Source organism: Ambystoma mexicanum, chromosome 5q (assembly GCF_040938575.1).
Source record: "Ambystoma mexicanum isolate Mex_15411 chromosome 5q, UKY_AmexF1_1, whole genome shotgun sequence".
Lineage (NCBI taxonomy): Eukaryota > Metazoa > Chordata > Amphibia > Caudata > Ambystomatidae > Ambystoma > Ambystoma mexicanum.
The window spans coordinates 1,380,102,921-1,380,118,238 of NC_090933.1; the positions used below are offsets into that span (position 1 = coordinate 1,380,102,921).

General features: G+C 45.9%; 1 protein-coding gene across 1 annotated transcript in view; it reads left to right on the forward strand.

Annotated features, from left to right (window-relative positions):
- LOC138498184 (zinc finger protein 850-like) overlaps nucleotides 1–15,318 on the forward strand; it is a 346,849-nt gene that overhangs the window by 35,502 nt on the left and 296,029 nt on the right. The window contains exon 4 of the mRNA XM_069622066.1: nucleotides 2,607–4,132. Coding sequence (XP_069478167.1) covers nucleotides 3,049–4,132 — 1,084 coding nt within the window. The 5' untranslated portion in view covers nucleotides 2,607–3,048. The remainder of the gene's footprint in view (nucleotides 1–2,606; nucleotides 4,133–15,318) is intronic.

Here is a 15,318-nt window from a genome sequence, read left to right on the forward strand (position 1 = left end):
ATGCCGACGGTACACAGAGCATGTCTGCGCTTATAGGCAGGAGCGAGGGAGGCTCCCATTACTGTGGTACCGACCTTGACTCAAGATAAAAGGAAAAGCCAAGCAGTTCATCACAGCCGGTGAGTTGAAGGGAGAGGCGATAAGAACCGGGCTGTGGTGAATGAAAGTCGCAAAGTGGCAAAGTGAGAAAGGTTCAAAGAACTGTAAAATAGTAAAAGGGGGTGAGCAGCTGCAGTAGGGGACCAGCACCACGTCTGAGTGAAACTACAGATACCAGAAGGCCGTAGGAAAGCCGCCAAGATAGGTAAAAGTGGTCATACAGGAGGTCAAGCAAAATCCCTGTACAGCTGAAAGACTTTGACCTACGAACTGTGGAGAAAATAAGTGAAGTGAATCCCGCGAACATTGAAAGCAAATGTGAATGTGGTTTTAGCAAGAGTGAACCCGGAAGAGGGATGCTGACGAAGAGGGGGCAAAGTCGGAGATCCCCAGAAACTGTGTGTTGACTAGAGTGAACCCGGCCGAGGGATGTCCACCGGAACTGTTTAAAAAGACATTAAGATTTGTAAAGCATGGAGTATCGCAAGACAAGGGGAAGGGAAGCGCCCCTTGTCAATTGGGATCTGAGCCCGGCCGAGGGAGATTCAGGGGTGGAAAGCTAACACACAAAGTATACGTGAAGCAGAACTTTGTTTGTTGGATACACCAGGCCTCGAAGGCAAGAAACGTTTTAATGCAAGAAGACTTTACTATCGAAGAACCTGCAAGCTGGAACGGAACTGTCGGCTCGTGCTGAGAAAGCTCAGGCATGTGCTGTGCTCCAAAGTCCCACCATGTCCTGTTCGAAAAACGTGGGGAAGGGAGACCTCAATGCAATCACATCCTGACTTATTATTTGAACACTGTTTCCTTTATTTAGATACCCTATCCCCCACTCTTTCTGTAATTAGTTGTACAGAATTGGCAATAGATTTTCTTCAGTATAGCACCTTTTATTTTGACAAAGAGCCACTAGGACTGCCTTATTTTTAATTTGATGGTCAACGCTTGCTCCCATCTTCGATTTAGGTTTAGCTTAGGCATTTTTTCACCCAGCATTCATTGTTCAATAAACACCCTTGAACTGGGATCACTTGTGTCTTTCTTTACTGTTGGCACCATGAGTTCCTTACATACCCCACACCGGACTGTTCAAAGTTTCTCGCATATGCTCTTGTGAAGGCTGCCTCCACTGGACACATCAAAATGTAATAACCTACGATCAACCGACCACCAGATAGGTGGACAGTTGGTGGCTCGCTCATCCTGGGATGACCAACTATGCATACTATTCACATGTGCATGAACGTTATCACAGGATCAATGCCATGTGGAGTCACAATCAATGCTATTCAATGTGCAACAGATGCTGGCAGAGCAGTGATCTTTCAGATCATGGATCCATGGGACTATGTTGAACAGATTCCTCTTGACCAGGGGCGTGGAATCTCAACAGTTCATCAGCAGCAATAATGTGTGTAATCAGCAAATGGTGACAATCAGTTCTTGCCTATTAACAATGATGGGGCTACATCCTGCTGGTTACTAGAGATGTGGTGAAAGCAGTTCTCGGTGTCCAATTTCGGGAGTCAGAGCACAGAGGGTATCAGGGCTCGCTGCGAGTGAACCTAAGGGTTAATTATTAGTATCCACAAAATCAAGGGGGTCTGGATTGCATTCTGGGAGACTGGCAAATAGTACATTTTACACACCATCCTTAATAAGCACACCTCTCCCCCCGCCCCCAAAAAAAGTACTCTGTGATATTTTGAACATGGAAACAGATGTGGTATCCATTTGTCCAATTAACTTCAGTACATGGCAATGGGGGTATTTGTATAAACAATTAGAAAGTCAAATGGGATGATATGGAGGAGTTTGGGGGAGGAGTCTCCCATACACTTTGCCCCATTGCAAACCTGTTATTCTACCGGTCTCTGACACAAGCTTGATCTTTCTCTCAATCTTGGGGATAGGGATGTGTTGGGAGTTTATCTGGGCTTAAAGTCAATGTAGTACAGCATGGCCTGTGCCATTCTCACTGTGGAAGGAAGCTGGTGCTTCTTAAATTCTCAATTCATTCCTTGTTTCCTCAATAGTTCTGTTGTTTATATATGTGCTGGTAATAGAGAGGTCAAGCATGTGTCTGGTAGTAGGTCAGTAGTTTGCTGCCAATCAAACACCAGCCTTTATTGTTTGTATAAAGAAATGGGGATCTTTCATGTAATAGTTTAATAAATGCGCTGTCCTGATAAATAAAATGTCCACTTAAAAGGGCTGTTCACCCAGCCTGTGTTTTCCCCTTCTTATGCTGTATCACACTACTTCTGCTGGATGTCCTCTCGGGCACACTATGTTTTATCATTGGAACCCTACTGCTGTGCCACCTATTAGGGTGCATGTCCCCAAAACATGGTACTCTAGAAGTGAATTTTTTAATAGTTACTCCGTGAGTAATTAATTAATGCACAACACTACTACTGTGAACCATTCTGCCTGGTAAATGCGATGCCTGTGATTGAGAATGTGTTGAAACTAATAATGTGCCTCTCCTTGTATTTGAATAGGTGATGGATGCCCCAGGAGTGCAGCAGTGACTAATTTGCCTGGAATAACGCAGTGCAAAGCTTCATTGTTAGATTATGCAATTTCCAGACATCTTAGAAGTGTGCAAGTTTGGGGTGCAGTTGTCTTTTTTTAGAATATTCAGGAACTGTGATTGAGAAGCCTCTTGGATGCATGATGGCTTCCGTCCATACAGCCGCTTCATGATAAGAGCTGAACTAAATACCTAGCATTACACACTAATGATAGCAGCAGCCTGTGCTGTGCAGTAAGACAAGCCTTCTTTGTGCCTCTTATTCCATGTGAGTACTATGTTTATGCATTCTGAATGTAAGGCTAGTTTGTTCAAGTGATTTCTTTTAGAAATACCTGTAAATGCACTGAATATCTAAAAAAATCCTCAGTCAGAAGAAAAGATCCTGTTTCTCCAGAAATTACTTACACATGAGAAAGCTCAGAATTTGGGAAATGTCATCTCAAGAACATACGTATTGCCCACATGAGGACCGAGGTGAAAATAATTATCCGTGCACTGAATTTGAGAATAGTTCCCATGTGCATGATAGACTCACCTGCCGCCAGCAAATGCATATGTCCGAGAAACCTCATGAGTGCACTGAATGCGGGAACTCGTTTTCACAGAAGACACCTCTTACTATTCACCCTAGACCACATACAGGGGGGAAACCTCATGTGTGCACTGAATGTGGGAAAGGGTTTGCTAGGAAGAGACATCTTATTAGACATCAGAGAACACATACAGGTGAGAAACCTCATGAGTGCACTGAATGTGGGAAAGGGTTTGCTCAGAAGGGAGCTCTTATGTGCCACCAGAGAACACATACAGGTGAGAAACCTCATGAGTGCACTGAATGTGGGAAAGGGTTTGCTAAGAAGGCAAATCTTATTATCCATCAGAGAACACATACAGGTGAGAAACCTCATGAGTGCACTGAATGCGGGAAAGGGTTTGCTTGGAAAGGAGCTCTTACTATGCACCAGAGAACACATACAGGTGAGAAACCTCATGAGTGCACTGAATGTGGGACAGGATTTGCTCGGAAGGGAGCTCTAACATACCACCAGAGAACACATACAGGTGAGAAACCTCATGAGTGCACTGAATGTGGGACAGGATTTGCTCAGAAGGGAGCTCTTACTGTGCACCTGAGAACACATAGAGGTGAGAAACCTCATGAGTGCACTGAATGTGGGACAGGATTTGCTCGGAAGGGAGCTCTTACTATGCACCAGAGAACACATACAGGTGAGAAACCTCATGATTGCACTGAATGTGGGACAGGATTTGCTCGGAAGGGAGCTCTTACTATGCACCAGAGAACACATACAGGTGAGAAACCTCATGAGTGCACTGAATGTGGGAAAGGGTTTGCTCGGAAGGGACATCTTACTTTCCACCAGAGAACACATACAGGTGATAAACCTCATGAGTGCACTGAATGTGGGAAAGGGTTTGCTCAGAAGGCAGCTCTCACTACCCACCTGAGAACACATACAGGTGAGAAATATCATAAGTGCACTGAATGTGGGAAAGGGTTTATTCAGAAGGGGCATCTTATAAGCCACCTGAGAACACATACAGGTGAGAAACCTCATAAGTGCATTGAATGTGGGAAAGGGTTTGCTTGGATGGGAGCTCTTATTCGGCACCAGAGAACACATACAGGTGAGAAACCTCATGAGTGCACTGAATCTGGGAAAGGGGTTTCTTGGAAGGAACATTCCATTTAATTAGTTTTATGGTTTAAATCAGTTCCTTGTTCAATGTATTCAGTATACAATGTATGTTCATGTTACTTTATTTTAAGTTTCCATTTAGATTAGCATTCAATATGTGTCTTAAGTTTGCAGACTGTTACTTAATTTCGGGCTAATAGGAGCACCCCAGTGTTCACCGACCCTCCCAGACATTCACTGGCTTCAGATGTCTCCTCTCTGTGGCTCCCGCTGCTTCCTCTGCACTTCTGGGGCTCGGAAGTCCACCGCTACAAGCACAGCTCATCTGCCGGGTGCTTCCCTCTGCACGCTGGCAACCTAAATGTTTCACAGGCACGGACAGTGTCCTTTCTTCTCCTGGCGTTCCCGCAGCTCCTGCTGCTCCCTCAGTATTATGGAAGCTCCCAGATTTGTGGCAATGACATGGCCCTCTCTCTCTGCGTCCCGCAAGCCCTCTGAGATATTTGCTGGCATCCTGGCTCCTCCCACAGTCCCACCAAGGCTGCCTCCTTTTTCCAAGGGTCTCCTGCTGGTCTCTCCCCCACAGGCCTCCCTGTCGCCCTCTTTGGTGTTCCCTCTCATTTTATACAAATGCAACCACTTAACAGGTTGCAGGTGTGCTCTCTCAATTGGGTCTGCCAGACTTTGATTAAGGGGACATGCCTGACTCTTGCAACACTTTGTAGGCATCTTCTTCATCCCAGTACTAGAGTTGTGAAATGTTGCAGTCTTCACTACTCTTAGTCACTCTGACTCATCTTAATAATGTCATGTGTGGGGAAATGAGGGGAACCGCTTTATAATAACCCATAAAGGTTGAGGAAGGGTTAGGTTGATCCTATACAGGAAGAGTGGATACCATGTCTTGCCTGTGTGTACCTCACTCCCAATCCCCAAGGACCCTCCACCCCTGTGATCGTCCCTCGCTTCTCCACCCCCAAGGTCGGGATCCAAGAGCATTGGCCTTTCACTGGCTACCTGAGCAGAGGATCCAGGAGTTCTAGAAGTGAGAATACCCACAGGTTTCTCATACCTTTTCTTAACCTTCACACTCTGACATAAGTTGCTATAGCCCTAATTGTTTTTCATACTTGACTATGGTAATGCCATCTTTGTTTCTGTGCTCCCTGACAGATGGGACTAACTTCAGGTGGCACAGAGCGTGGCAGCCTGCTTCTTTCAGGTGTTCAGAAATGTGGCCATATCACTCTGGTTCAAGACAATCTGCACTGGTTTCTTGTGATCTCTCAGACTGGGATTTCTGTGCTTGCTCTAGAATTATGTCACATGTCCCACCTATCTGCAGTCCACCCGTCCACCTTTGTCCTCCCTGTACCTTTAGTTCTAGCCTCCAAATGAGGATTTCCTGTTCCAGGTGGTGTACTTCAGATGCTTGCTGAAGACACATCTATTCTGGTTTGCCTTTTCCTTAATTTTGCTGGATTTTCTTATGTTTTAATGTCCACTAGCTGTTGGTACCCTTAATCCTTTGGGTAGAGGAGGAGATGTTTACCAGCCCTACAGATAAATGTTGTACTGTCAACATTTACTACCCAAGAGTCAGCAAATGCTCCCATCAAGAAAGAAGTAAAACTCACAACTATAAAACTGGAAGCAATGGACACGTAGGTGTCGGCCATCCCACTCTCAGCCCTCAGCTTCATGGATACTAGCCAGGCAGTGCCGCTGGAAGGTGTTCTACAGGTATCACTCCCTGATATCTAGCAAACCTGTAAAGTAAAATTCATATTTTATTTTGCATGAGTTGTTGGTTGCAAAAAAGTGTGAATTAGAAAGAGTCGCACTTTTTTTCTACTTCCGTAAAAGAAAATGCCTCTACTGGGAATGAGAATTACATTTATTTCACCCAATTAAGTAATTGTACTTTCAATTTTAAAACAGGGATTAAAACATTCAAAATGTACATTATCTGGAGCCCTCCTTAATACACTGGGAGAACGTTGTATCCTCACGTGGAGATGAATAATTAGGCCACCCTTGGCACAATACATGAAACGGCAATGTTCATCAAGGTGAAAACATGGAGAATGAAATCCATAAAACTGGAATCTCTAGTATTACTCCAGTAAGTGTCAGTTTCCAAGAATTGCATGCCACCCCTGGTACACCCTCCTTGCTGAAAGCTGCAGCGTTTCCAGTTTTGCAGCAGATTCTATAACACTACAGTCTTTCTCCTCAGGATCCCCTCTAGTGTCTTACGCTATTGCCCATCTCTAGTGGAACACTCTTCTTCTCTGGAGCCCTCTACTGTATTACACTATTGCCTATCTCTAGTGGAACACTCTTCCCCTCAGGACCCGCTCTAGTGTATTACACTATTGCCTATCTCTAGTGGAACACTCTTCTCCTCAGGACCCCCTCTACTGTATTACACTATTGCCAATCTCTAGTGGAACACTCTTCCCCTGAGGAACCCTCTAGTGTATTACACTATTGCCTTTCTCTAGTGGAACTCTTCTCCTCAGGATCCCCCTACTGTATTACACTATTGCCCATCTCTAGTGGAACACTCTTCCCCTGAGGAAACCTCTAGTGTATTACCCTATTGCCTATCTCTAGTCGAACACTCTCTTCTCGCCAGGACACCCTCTAGTGTATTACACTATTGCCTATCTCTAGAGGAACACTCTCCTCCTCAGGATCCCCTCTACTGTATTACACTATTGCCCATCTCTAGTGGAACTCTCTTCCCCTGAGGAAACCTCTAGTGTATTACACTATTGCCCATCTCTAGTGGAACACTCTTCTCCTCAGGACCCCCTCTACTGTATTACACTATTGCCCATCTCTAGTGGAACACTCTTACCCTCAGGGTCCCTTCGAGTGTATTACCCTATTGCCCATCTCTAGTCGAACACTCTCTTCTCGCCAGGACACCCTCTAGTGTATTACACTATTGCCTATCTGTAGTGGAACACTTTTCTTCGCAGGATCTCCACTAGTGTCTTACACTATTGCCTATCTCTAGTGGAACACTTTTCTCCTTAGGATCCCTTCTAGTGTCTTACACTATTGCCTATCTTTAGTGGAACACTCTTCTCCTCAGAACCCCCTCGAGTGTGTTACACTATTGCCTATCTGTAGTGGAACACTTTCTCTCCAGGGCCCTCTCTAGTGTACTGCACTATTGCCTGTCTCTAGTGAAACACTTTTCTCCCCAGGATCCCTTCTAGTGTCTTACACTATTGCCTATCTCTAGTGACACACTTTTCTTCTCAGGATCCCCTATAGTGTATTACACTATTGCCTATCTCTAGTGACACACTTTTCTTCTCAGGATCCCCTATATTGTATTACACAATTGCCTATCTCTAGTGAAGCACTTTTCTCCTCAGGATCCCCTCTACTGTATTACACTATTGCCTATCTCTGGTTGAACACTCTTCTCCTCAGGACCCCCTCTAGTGTATTACACTATTGCCTATCTCTAGTGGAACACACTTCTCCTCAGGATCCCCTCTAGTGTATTACACTATTGCCCATCTCTAGTGGAACACTTTTCTCCTCAGGATTTCCACTAGTGTCTTACACTATTGCCTATCTCTGGGGGAACACTCTTCTCCTCAGGACCCCCTCGAGTGTGTTACACTATTGCCTCTCTGTAGTGGAACACTTTCTCCCCAGGACCCCCTCTAGTGTATTGCACTATTGCCCATCTCTAGTGGAACACTTTTCTCCTAAGGATCCCTTCTAGTGTCTTACACTATTGCCCATCTCTAGTGGAACACTTTTCTCCTAAGGATCCCTTCTAGTGTCTTACACTATTGCCCATCTCTAGTGGAACACTTTTCTCCTAAGGATCCCTTCTAGTGTCTTACACTATTGCCTTTCTCTAGTGAAACACTCTTCTCCTCAGGATCTCCTCTAGTGTATTACACGATTACCTATCTGTAGTGAAACACTTGTCTCCTCAGGATCCCTTCTAGTGTCTTACACTATTGCCTATCTCTAGTGGAACACTCTTCTCCCCAGGACCCCCTCGAGTGTGTTACACTATTGCCTATCTGTAGTGGAACACTTTCTCCCCAGGGCCCTCTCTAGTGAATTGCACTATTGCCTATCTCTAGTGAAGCACTTTTCTCCTCAGGATCCCTTCTAGTGTCTTACACTATTGCCTATCTCTAGTGGAACACTCTTCTCAGGATCTCCTCTAGTGTATTACACGATTACCTATCTGTAGTGGAACACTTTCTCCCCAGGACCCCCTCTAGTGTATTGCACTATTGCCCATCTCTAGTGAAAAACTTTTCTCCTCAGGATCCCCTCTAGTGTCTTGCACTATTGCCTATCTCTAGTGGAGCACTCTTCTACTCAGGATCCCTTCTAGTGTCTTACACCATTGCCTATCTCTAGTGAAACACTGTTCTCCTCAGGACCCCCTCTAGTGTATTACACTATGGCCTATCTCTAGTGGAGCACTCTTCTCCTCGGGATCCCTTCTAGTGTTTTACACTATTGGCTATCTCTAGTGGAGCACTATTTTCCTTGTGATCCCTTTAGTGTCTCACACGATTGTCTAACTCTAGTGGAACACTCTTTTCCTCAGGACCCCTCTAGTGTATTACACTATTGCCTACCTCTAGTGAAACACTTTTCTCCTCAGGATCCCCTCTAGTGTCTGACACAATTGCCTATCTCTAGTGGAGCACTCTTCTCCTCGGGATCCCTTCTAGTGTCTCACACTATTGTCTATCTCTAGTGGAACACTCTTCTCCTCAGGACCCCTCTAATGTATTACACTATTGACTATCTCTAGTGAAACACTTTTCTCCTCAGGATCCCCTCTAGTGTCTTACACTATTGCCTATCTCTAGTGGAGCACTCTTTTCCTCTGGATCCCATCTAGTGTCTCACACTATTGTCTATCTCTAGTGGAACACTCTTCTCCTCAGGACCCCTCTAGTGTATTACACAATTGCCCACCTCTAGTGGAACACTCTTCTCCTCAGGACCCCTCTAGTGTATTACACTATTGCCTATCTCTAGTGGAATACTCTTCTCCACAGGACACCCTGTAGTGTTTTAAACTATTGCCTATCTCTAGTAAAACACTTTTCTCTTCAGGAGCCCCTCTAGTGTATTACACTATTGCCTATCTCTAGTGACACACTCTTCTCCGCAGGATCCCCTCTAGTGTCTTACGCTATTGTCTATCTCTAGTTGAACACTCTTCTCCTGGGTTCCCCTCTGGTGTATTACACTATTGCTGATCTCTAGTGGAACACTCTTCTCCTCAGGATCCCCTGTAGTGTATTACACTATTGCCTATCTCTAGTGGAGCACTCTTCTCCTCGGGATCCCCTCTAGTGTATTACACTATTGCCTATCTCTAGTGGAACACTCTTCCCCTGAGGAACCCTCTAGTGTATTACACTATTGCCCATCTCTAGTGGAGCACTCTTCTCCTCAGGAACCCTCTAGTGTATTACACTATTGCCTATCTCTAGTGGAGCACTCTTCTCCTCAGGATCCCCTCTAGTGTCTTATACTATTGCCTATCTCTTGTGAAACACTCTTCTCCTCAGGATCCCCTCTAGTGCATTACACTATTGCCTATCTCTAGTGGAGCACTCTTCTCCTCAGGATCCCCTCTAGTGTCTTACACTATTGCTTGTCTCTAGTGGAACACTCTTCTCCGCAGGACCCTGTAGTGTCTTACACTAGTGCTGATCTCTAGTGGAGCACTTAAGATTATTAGAAAGCCCCCTGGCCTCAGATCACATATGGAGGTGCAATTGCATAAATCAGAATGCATGTCCACTGTTAAAGCATTATTTTATATGAAACTAGTTTGATGTGAAGGACCTGGAGAAGATGTCACATGTTCCATTAAATGATGTGTAAACGCATTTACAAAGGTGACATTTTGTGAATGGAAGAGAAAGGGCACGTGGAATAGTAGTATTCACTGAACTTTGCGGCAATACAACTCATGCAAATTTGGAAATGTGGTCCTTTCTGTCTAAAATTAAAGTGTTGTGCGTGTAATGATATCCTAGCTGCGCTCTCTAATTTCCAAGAAGAAACCGAGGACAAAAATGTTTACCAAATGAAATTGATCCTGGATAAGCTGACATGTAAATGTAAGCCTTACCCACTGTGTGTATATACTGATTAAAATAATATTGGGCTTCAGCCTGTATGTCATTTGTTATCGCTTGAATACAATTTTACGATAGTTCATTGAGTGGACAGTGGGCCTCATTACAAGGTGGGCGGTAAGGGATTACCGGCACCGGTGCCGGTAATCCCTTACTGCCCTACTACGAGTTCCCTTTGCGGGTCCTCCCTTAACGCCTGGTTTTTCCAGGAGTTAAGGACGGGACCCGCAAAGGGACTCTGGAGCTTATAACGGTACCGCAATTTGAGGTACCGTTATTAGCGCATTCCCAAAGAGCCCTAGGGGGGCTGAAATGGGAATGGGGAAGGGGCCTGGTGAATGGGGAATTACCGGTCCCGCCAACCTTGGAATGGACCGGTAATTGCTCCATTCACCAGGGCGGACTCGGAACGAGTTCGGAGGTATTCATGATGCCATTAGCCCCATGATTACCTCCAAACTCTGAATGAGGCCCAGTGAATGCTCTACTTGTTTATTTATGATAGACTTTCACTTACTAAACCATCAGCAGCAGTTTTAGAAGTGATGGTGATAGCTAAAAGAGGGCATAACCGGTCAGGGACCTTGGATCACGAGATTACAATTTTTTAAGTGTTTTCAGTGTTTGGGGAGCTGGTGAGCAGTGCATCTTGGTTTTCTACTGAGCCAGCCATCTGGTGCCGGTAGGTGACTGGGGAAGCCCCCCTGCAGTTTGCTGCCTTTGGGTCGGGTAAGAGATCTGTACTGAACGGCTGTGCCATATACTGTGTGGCCTAGGAAGACTGTTCGCTACATAAAGGGACGGTCCTGTTACCAGGAGGTGGCAATGCGCATTGCAGGGAAACGCTTACCTTCAGCGGTTACCAATAAGCTTTGAGGAGTTACGAAAGTTGGGTGTTTGTACCTACAGCCATTGGGGAAAAGAATTCAGCTGCATAATCCCCCAGCACATACTGATACTATCTGCACAGCGCTGGTTGTGGAGGAAGTGAACCGAGGGTTGGTGAACCTCGGCAATAATAACTATGCCTGGGAAAGCACCTTACAAACAAAGAATTTATAATCTGTGCACGACTAAAAACAAGCAGCCTGGTAAAACAAACGGGTACAAAAGAGCTGCGATGATTGGATCACCTGCCGCCCAAGAAGCAGCACAAGGATGGGGAGAGGTGTAGGTGTCAGGGGTTACCACTCTAAAGGGGGGGGAAAAGTCACCTTCACCTACTAATGGACAAATCACCAAATATTTTAGATCTAAAAGTGTCAAGCAAACACAAGGCCAAGTGGAGCCACAAGTTGGCGATGCGTGCTTAAATAGATCAACTTAGGCTTGATCCCTGGGTGCTACGACTAACTCAACGTCTGGGGACATTGATTCCAATTCTCTACTAAGATTATGTTATCAGATGTGCTTGGGTGGTATCATTGGAGAAATGGGGGAGGAGTTGACCATGAAAGTCTTGAATTCGACAGGCAGCCCCATCTATGCCTGTGCAATTAACTGCTGACTTTCCATCTACTGTGTTTGGTTCCCATTCTCTAAGTGGAACTTTTCAGAACGCGCCCCGTGGGGCGGAACCACAAGTATTTGATGATCGGCTTTCCACTTCCCCGAAGATGTTTCTAACGGCAACCCCGTGCCATCCAGAAAACGAGGAGGGGGAGAAGGGCGTTCATCAGGAAGGAATCGCAGGCAATGCAGCTGGAGGAAATGGCTCAGGGTAGGTGCGCATCCGACATCGCTGGAAGTAGGTGCATCATGGGACGTGCTAAACTGTGCGGTAAAGCCCACACTGAAGTTATGAAACATGCCGAGAAATTGGCACTACTACAGGAAGGGATGGATTCCTATGGTGATCGGGCAGCAATCTGAGATAGAAGTGGGACCGGCAGAAGTTAGCCCGATAGCCATTCCATCTCATAGTCCAGCCCGAGCTAGTGACTGCCTGGACTAGACTGCTCAATCACTGTTAAGCTATCTGACCCATAAACAGCGATGGTTGCAGGATAAGCAAAAGAAAAAGAGGAGCAAAGAGGCACAGAAAAGCGGGGATGACCCTGTTGTACCCCAGAATTCTGAGTGCCCGCAACTAAACTCAACTACAGCATCTGGAGTGAGCCAAGAAAAGCTGGCAAGGCACTGAAGAACAAGAGTGACGTGAAGAAAGAAGCGAGACCAACTGAGTACAGGCACCTTGACCAGCTGGCTCCTAATAGACCAAGTTGAAGTAGTGCAGCTTTCAACTAAACCCAACCCAACCACGTTGGTGAATGGAGATCCTGTTATTACAGCACCTGGCACTGCCACCCTCATTCCAGCAAAGACAGTATACGAAGGGGCCAGTGGTGATGAGCATCGGGGTGGAGCAGTGGAATCTCAGGTTTCCCCTGCGGTACCATCAGAGGCAGGGGTGCTGTTGGATCTGCGGAAATCAATCATTACAAAGCTTGGGGATCAATAAAGCGTTACCATAATAACAGAAGCGACCTGCTCCCTGTATGTGGCAAAATTCCATCTCTCCGGATTCTAAGCTCCGCTGACTTTGAGTTTGTGGAGCCAATGAAGGGAGGGGCCGTGGGTGGGTCCGGGGTACACTGTGTTTGCCCATCACAGCCTACCTAATTTTTCGCCAGATGGAGTCCTTGGAGTTTCTGGGATACGACTGAACAAGCCAGTACCACCAGGGAAAGCTCTGATTTATTGCAATTGTTGTGATCAATCTAAGATTCCTTTAAGGGAGGGACCGCAAAGCAGGGGTGCCCCACCTGTTGTCAAATTAGACAATGTTAAGGGCTGGCTATGGCTGAAATCCATGTTTGCCGGGCGAGGGCCAACCACAATGAAAGTTATCCTTAGCCTCATGGAATGCGTTTCTGTTAAATCATGAAGTATTTATGCTTCAGGAAACCTGGCTGGTTGATCAGTCCTTGGTGGATGGCTTCCATATTCACCAGACCAAGGCGAAGAAGGGACAGCTGGGGCACCCTTGTGGGGGGTTGGTGATTGGAGTGACTAACGAACTGGAATCCAGAGCAATCACTCCAGACAATCTGGGGGGATTTCCTCGTGGTCTAAGTTCTCCTGGGGGCGGTCTTCCTTGCCTAATCGAGGGCTCCTGGTTGACGTGTATGACCCCCCCCCCCTGGGTGGTGCCGCGACGGATGACCTTTTTGCTTATATCGAAATGGTGATTACGGAATGGGCAATGGTTGCTGGTAATGATGGTATTATTTTGGGAGGGTGTCTGAATGCAAGGTGTGCTGAACACATGATTGAGGGGAATTTTGGGGATGTGAGCTCAAATAACATAATGGAACTAAAGACAGTAAATGGGAAGGGGGAAACCGTGGCTGAAGTTCCTTGGTGAGTGGGAACTGGTCATTTTGAATGGTAGGGTGGGTCCAGCCGGGCAACACTGGACTATGTGGCTTGTAATATCGTCTTGGTAGAGTGAGCAGAATTGGTGTCAGTGGAAAAATAAATTCAAGTGACCACGCTTCCCTAAATGTGGAATGGTCATGGGAGCCCTCGGGGGAGGTGGGGTAGTCAAAGCAACTGGGGCCGGCTGACCTGGGTATCTCACAGGCAGGAAATGGATTGCAATGGTCAGAAGGTAATGTCATCAGGGTTTGTGAAACACTGCAGGTAAAGCTGTATAATCCGAAGGTGAATTTGTATTTGTGGTTGGTCAACGAAATAGAGAATTGGCTTGGGGTTCTTGCTCGCTCCATAGGTAGTAAAAAGGGCAAGACTATTGTAAAAACTGTGAACTCTCGTACCCATAAGTATGACCCAGAAATCAACATGGCTAAAACGGCCTTGAGGAGACAGCTGCTTCCCTTAGAGTCTTCAGATGCCCCTCCCTACAAGGTAAAGCTTGACTCCACTCGATTGAAGAACCAGTACTGTAATTCGGTAGGTTGAAGGAAAAGGGATGGGATGATTGGCGACTGGCAGAATATGACCAAGGCACTGTGAGTTGTAAAGCAGGTGCCAGGTGGAGGATTCTGGCGGGGGCCAGGAAGGCAACTGGTTAGATGATCCTGAACCCAATTTAGAAGGGGGTGTGGGCCAAGTTTATAGAGAATAAATGTTTTACGCAGCTGATATTGGTGATACCAATGGGAAATGTACTAACAAATGGCCCATTAATTTTACCCCGAGAAACATCTGCGGCCATTTACATAGTCTTAAACATTCTAGAGCACTAGGCCCAAATGGCCTCTCATCTGCAGTTATGAAGGGGGATCCTGAACTTTGGCCAGAAGTTTTACATCCCTTGTTTAACAATGTGTGTCTTCAGAGGACTATTCCAGATTCATGGAGGAAGTCCATACTGGTACCAGTACATGAATTGGGGGACCGTCTGGCCCTGGAAAACTACAGGTTGTTATCTTTACTAGATGTTACTGGGAAGGTATTCACAGCTTTACTAGATGTTACTGGGAAGGTATCCGCAGCTTTACTAGATGTTACTGGGAAGGTATCCGCAGCTTTACTAGATGTGACTGGGAAGGTATTCACAGCTTTACTAGATGTTACTGGGAAGGTATTCGCAGCGTACGTCCTGGAGCATTTACAGGGATGGGTTAGTACGGTGAATATCCTGCACCCCTGTCAGACAGGTTTCCATCCTGTATCGAGTGCCATTGATAATCTTAGAGTACTAGATACTATTATAGCCCAGGCCAAAGTTCCAGCCAACCCTTCAATATACATTGCCTTTGTTGATTTTAGGTCAGCATTTGACCAGGTGAACCGCAGCATTTTGTGAGGAAAAATGCGGAAATGGGGGTGTCCAAGTCAGATCTTAGAAGTCATTGTGGCTTTGCACGTGGGCAACACGACTCTGATT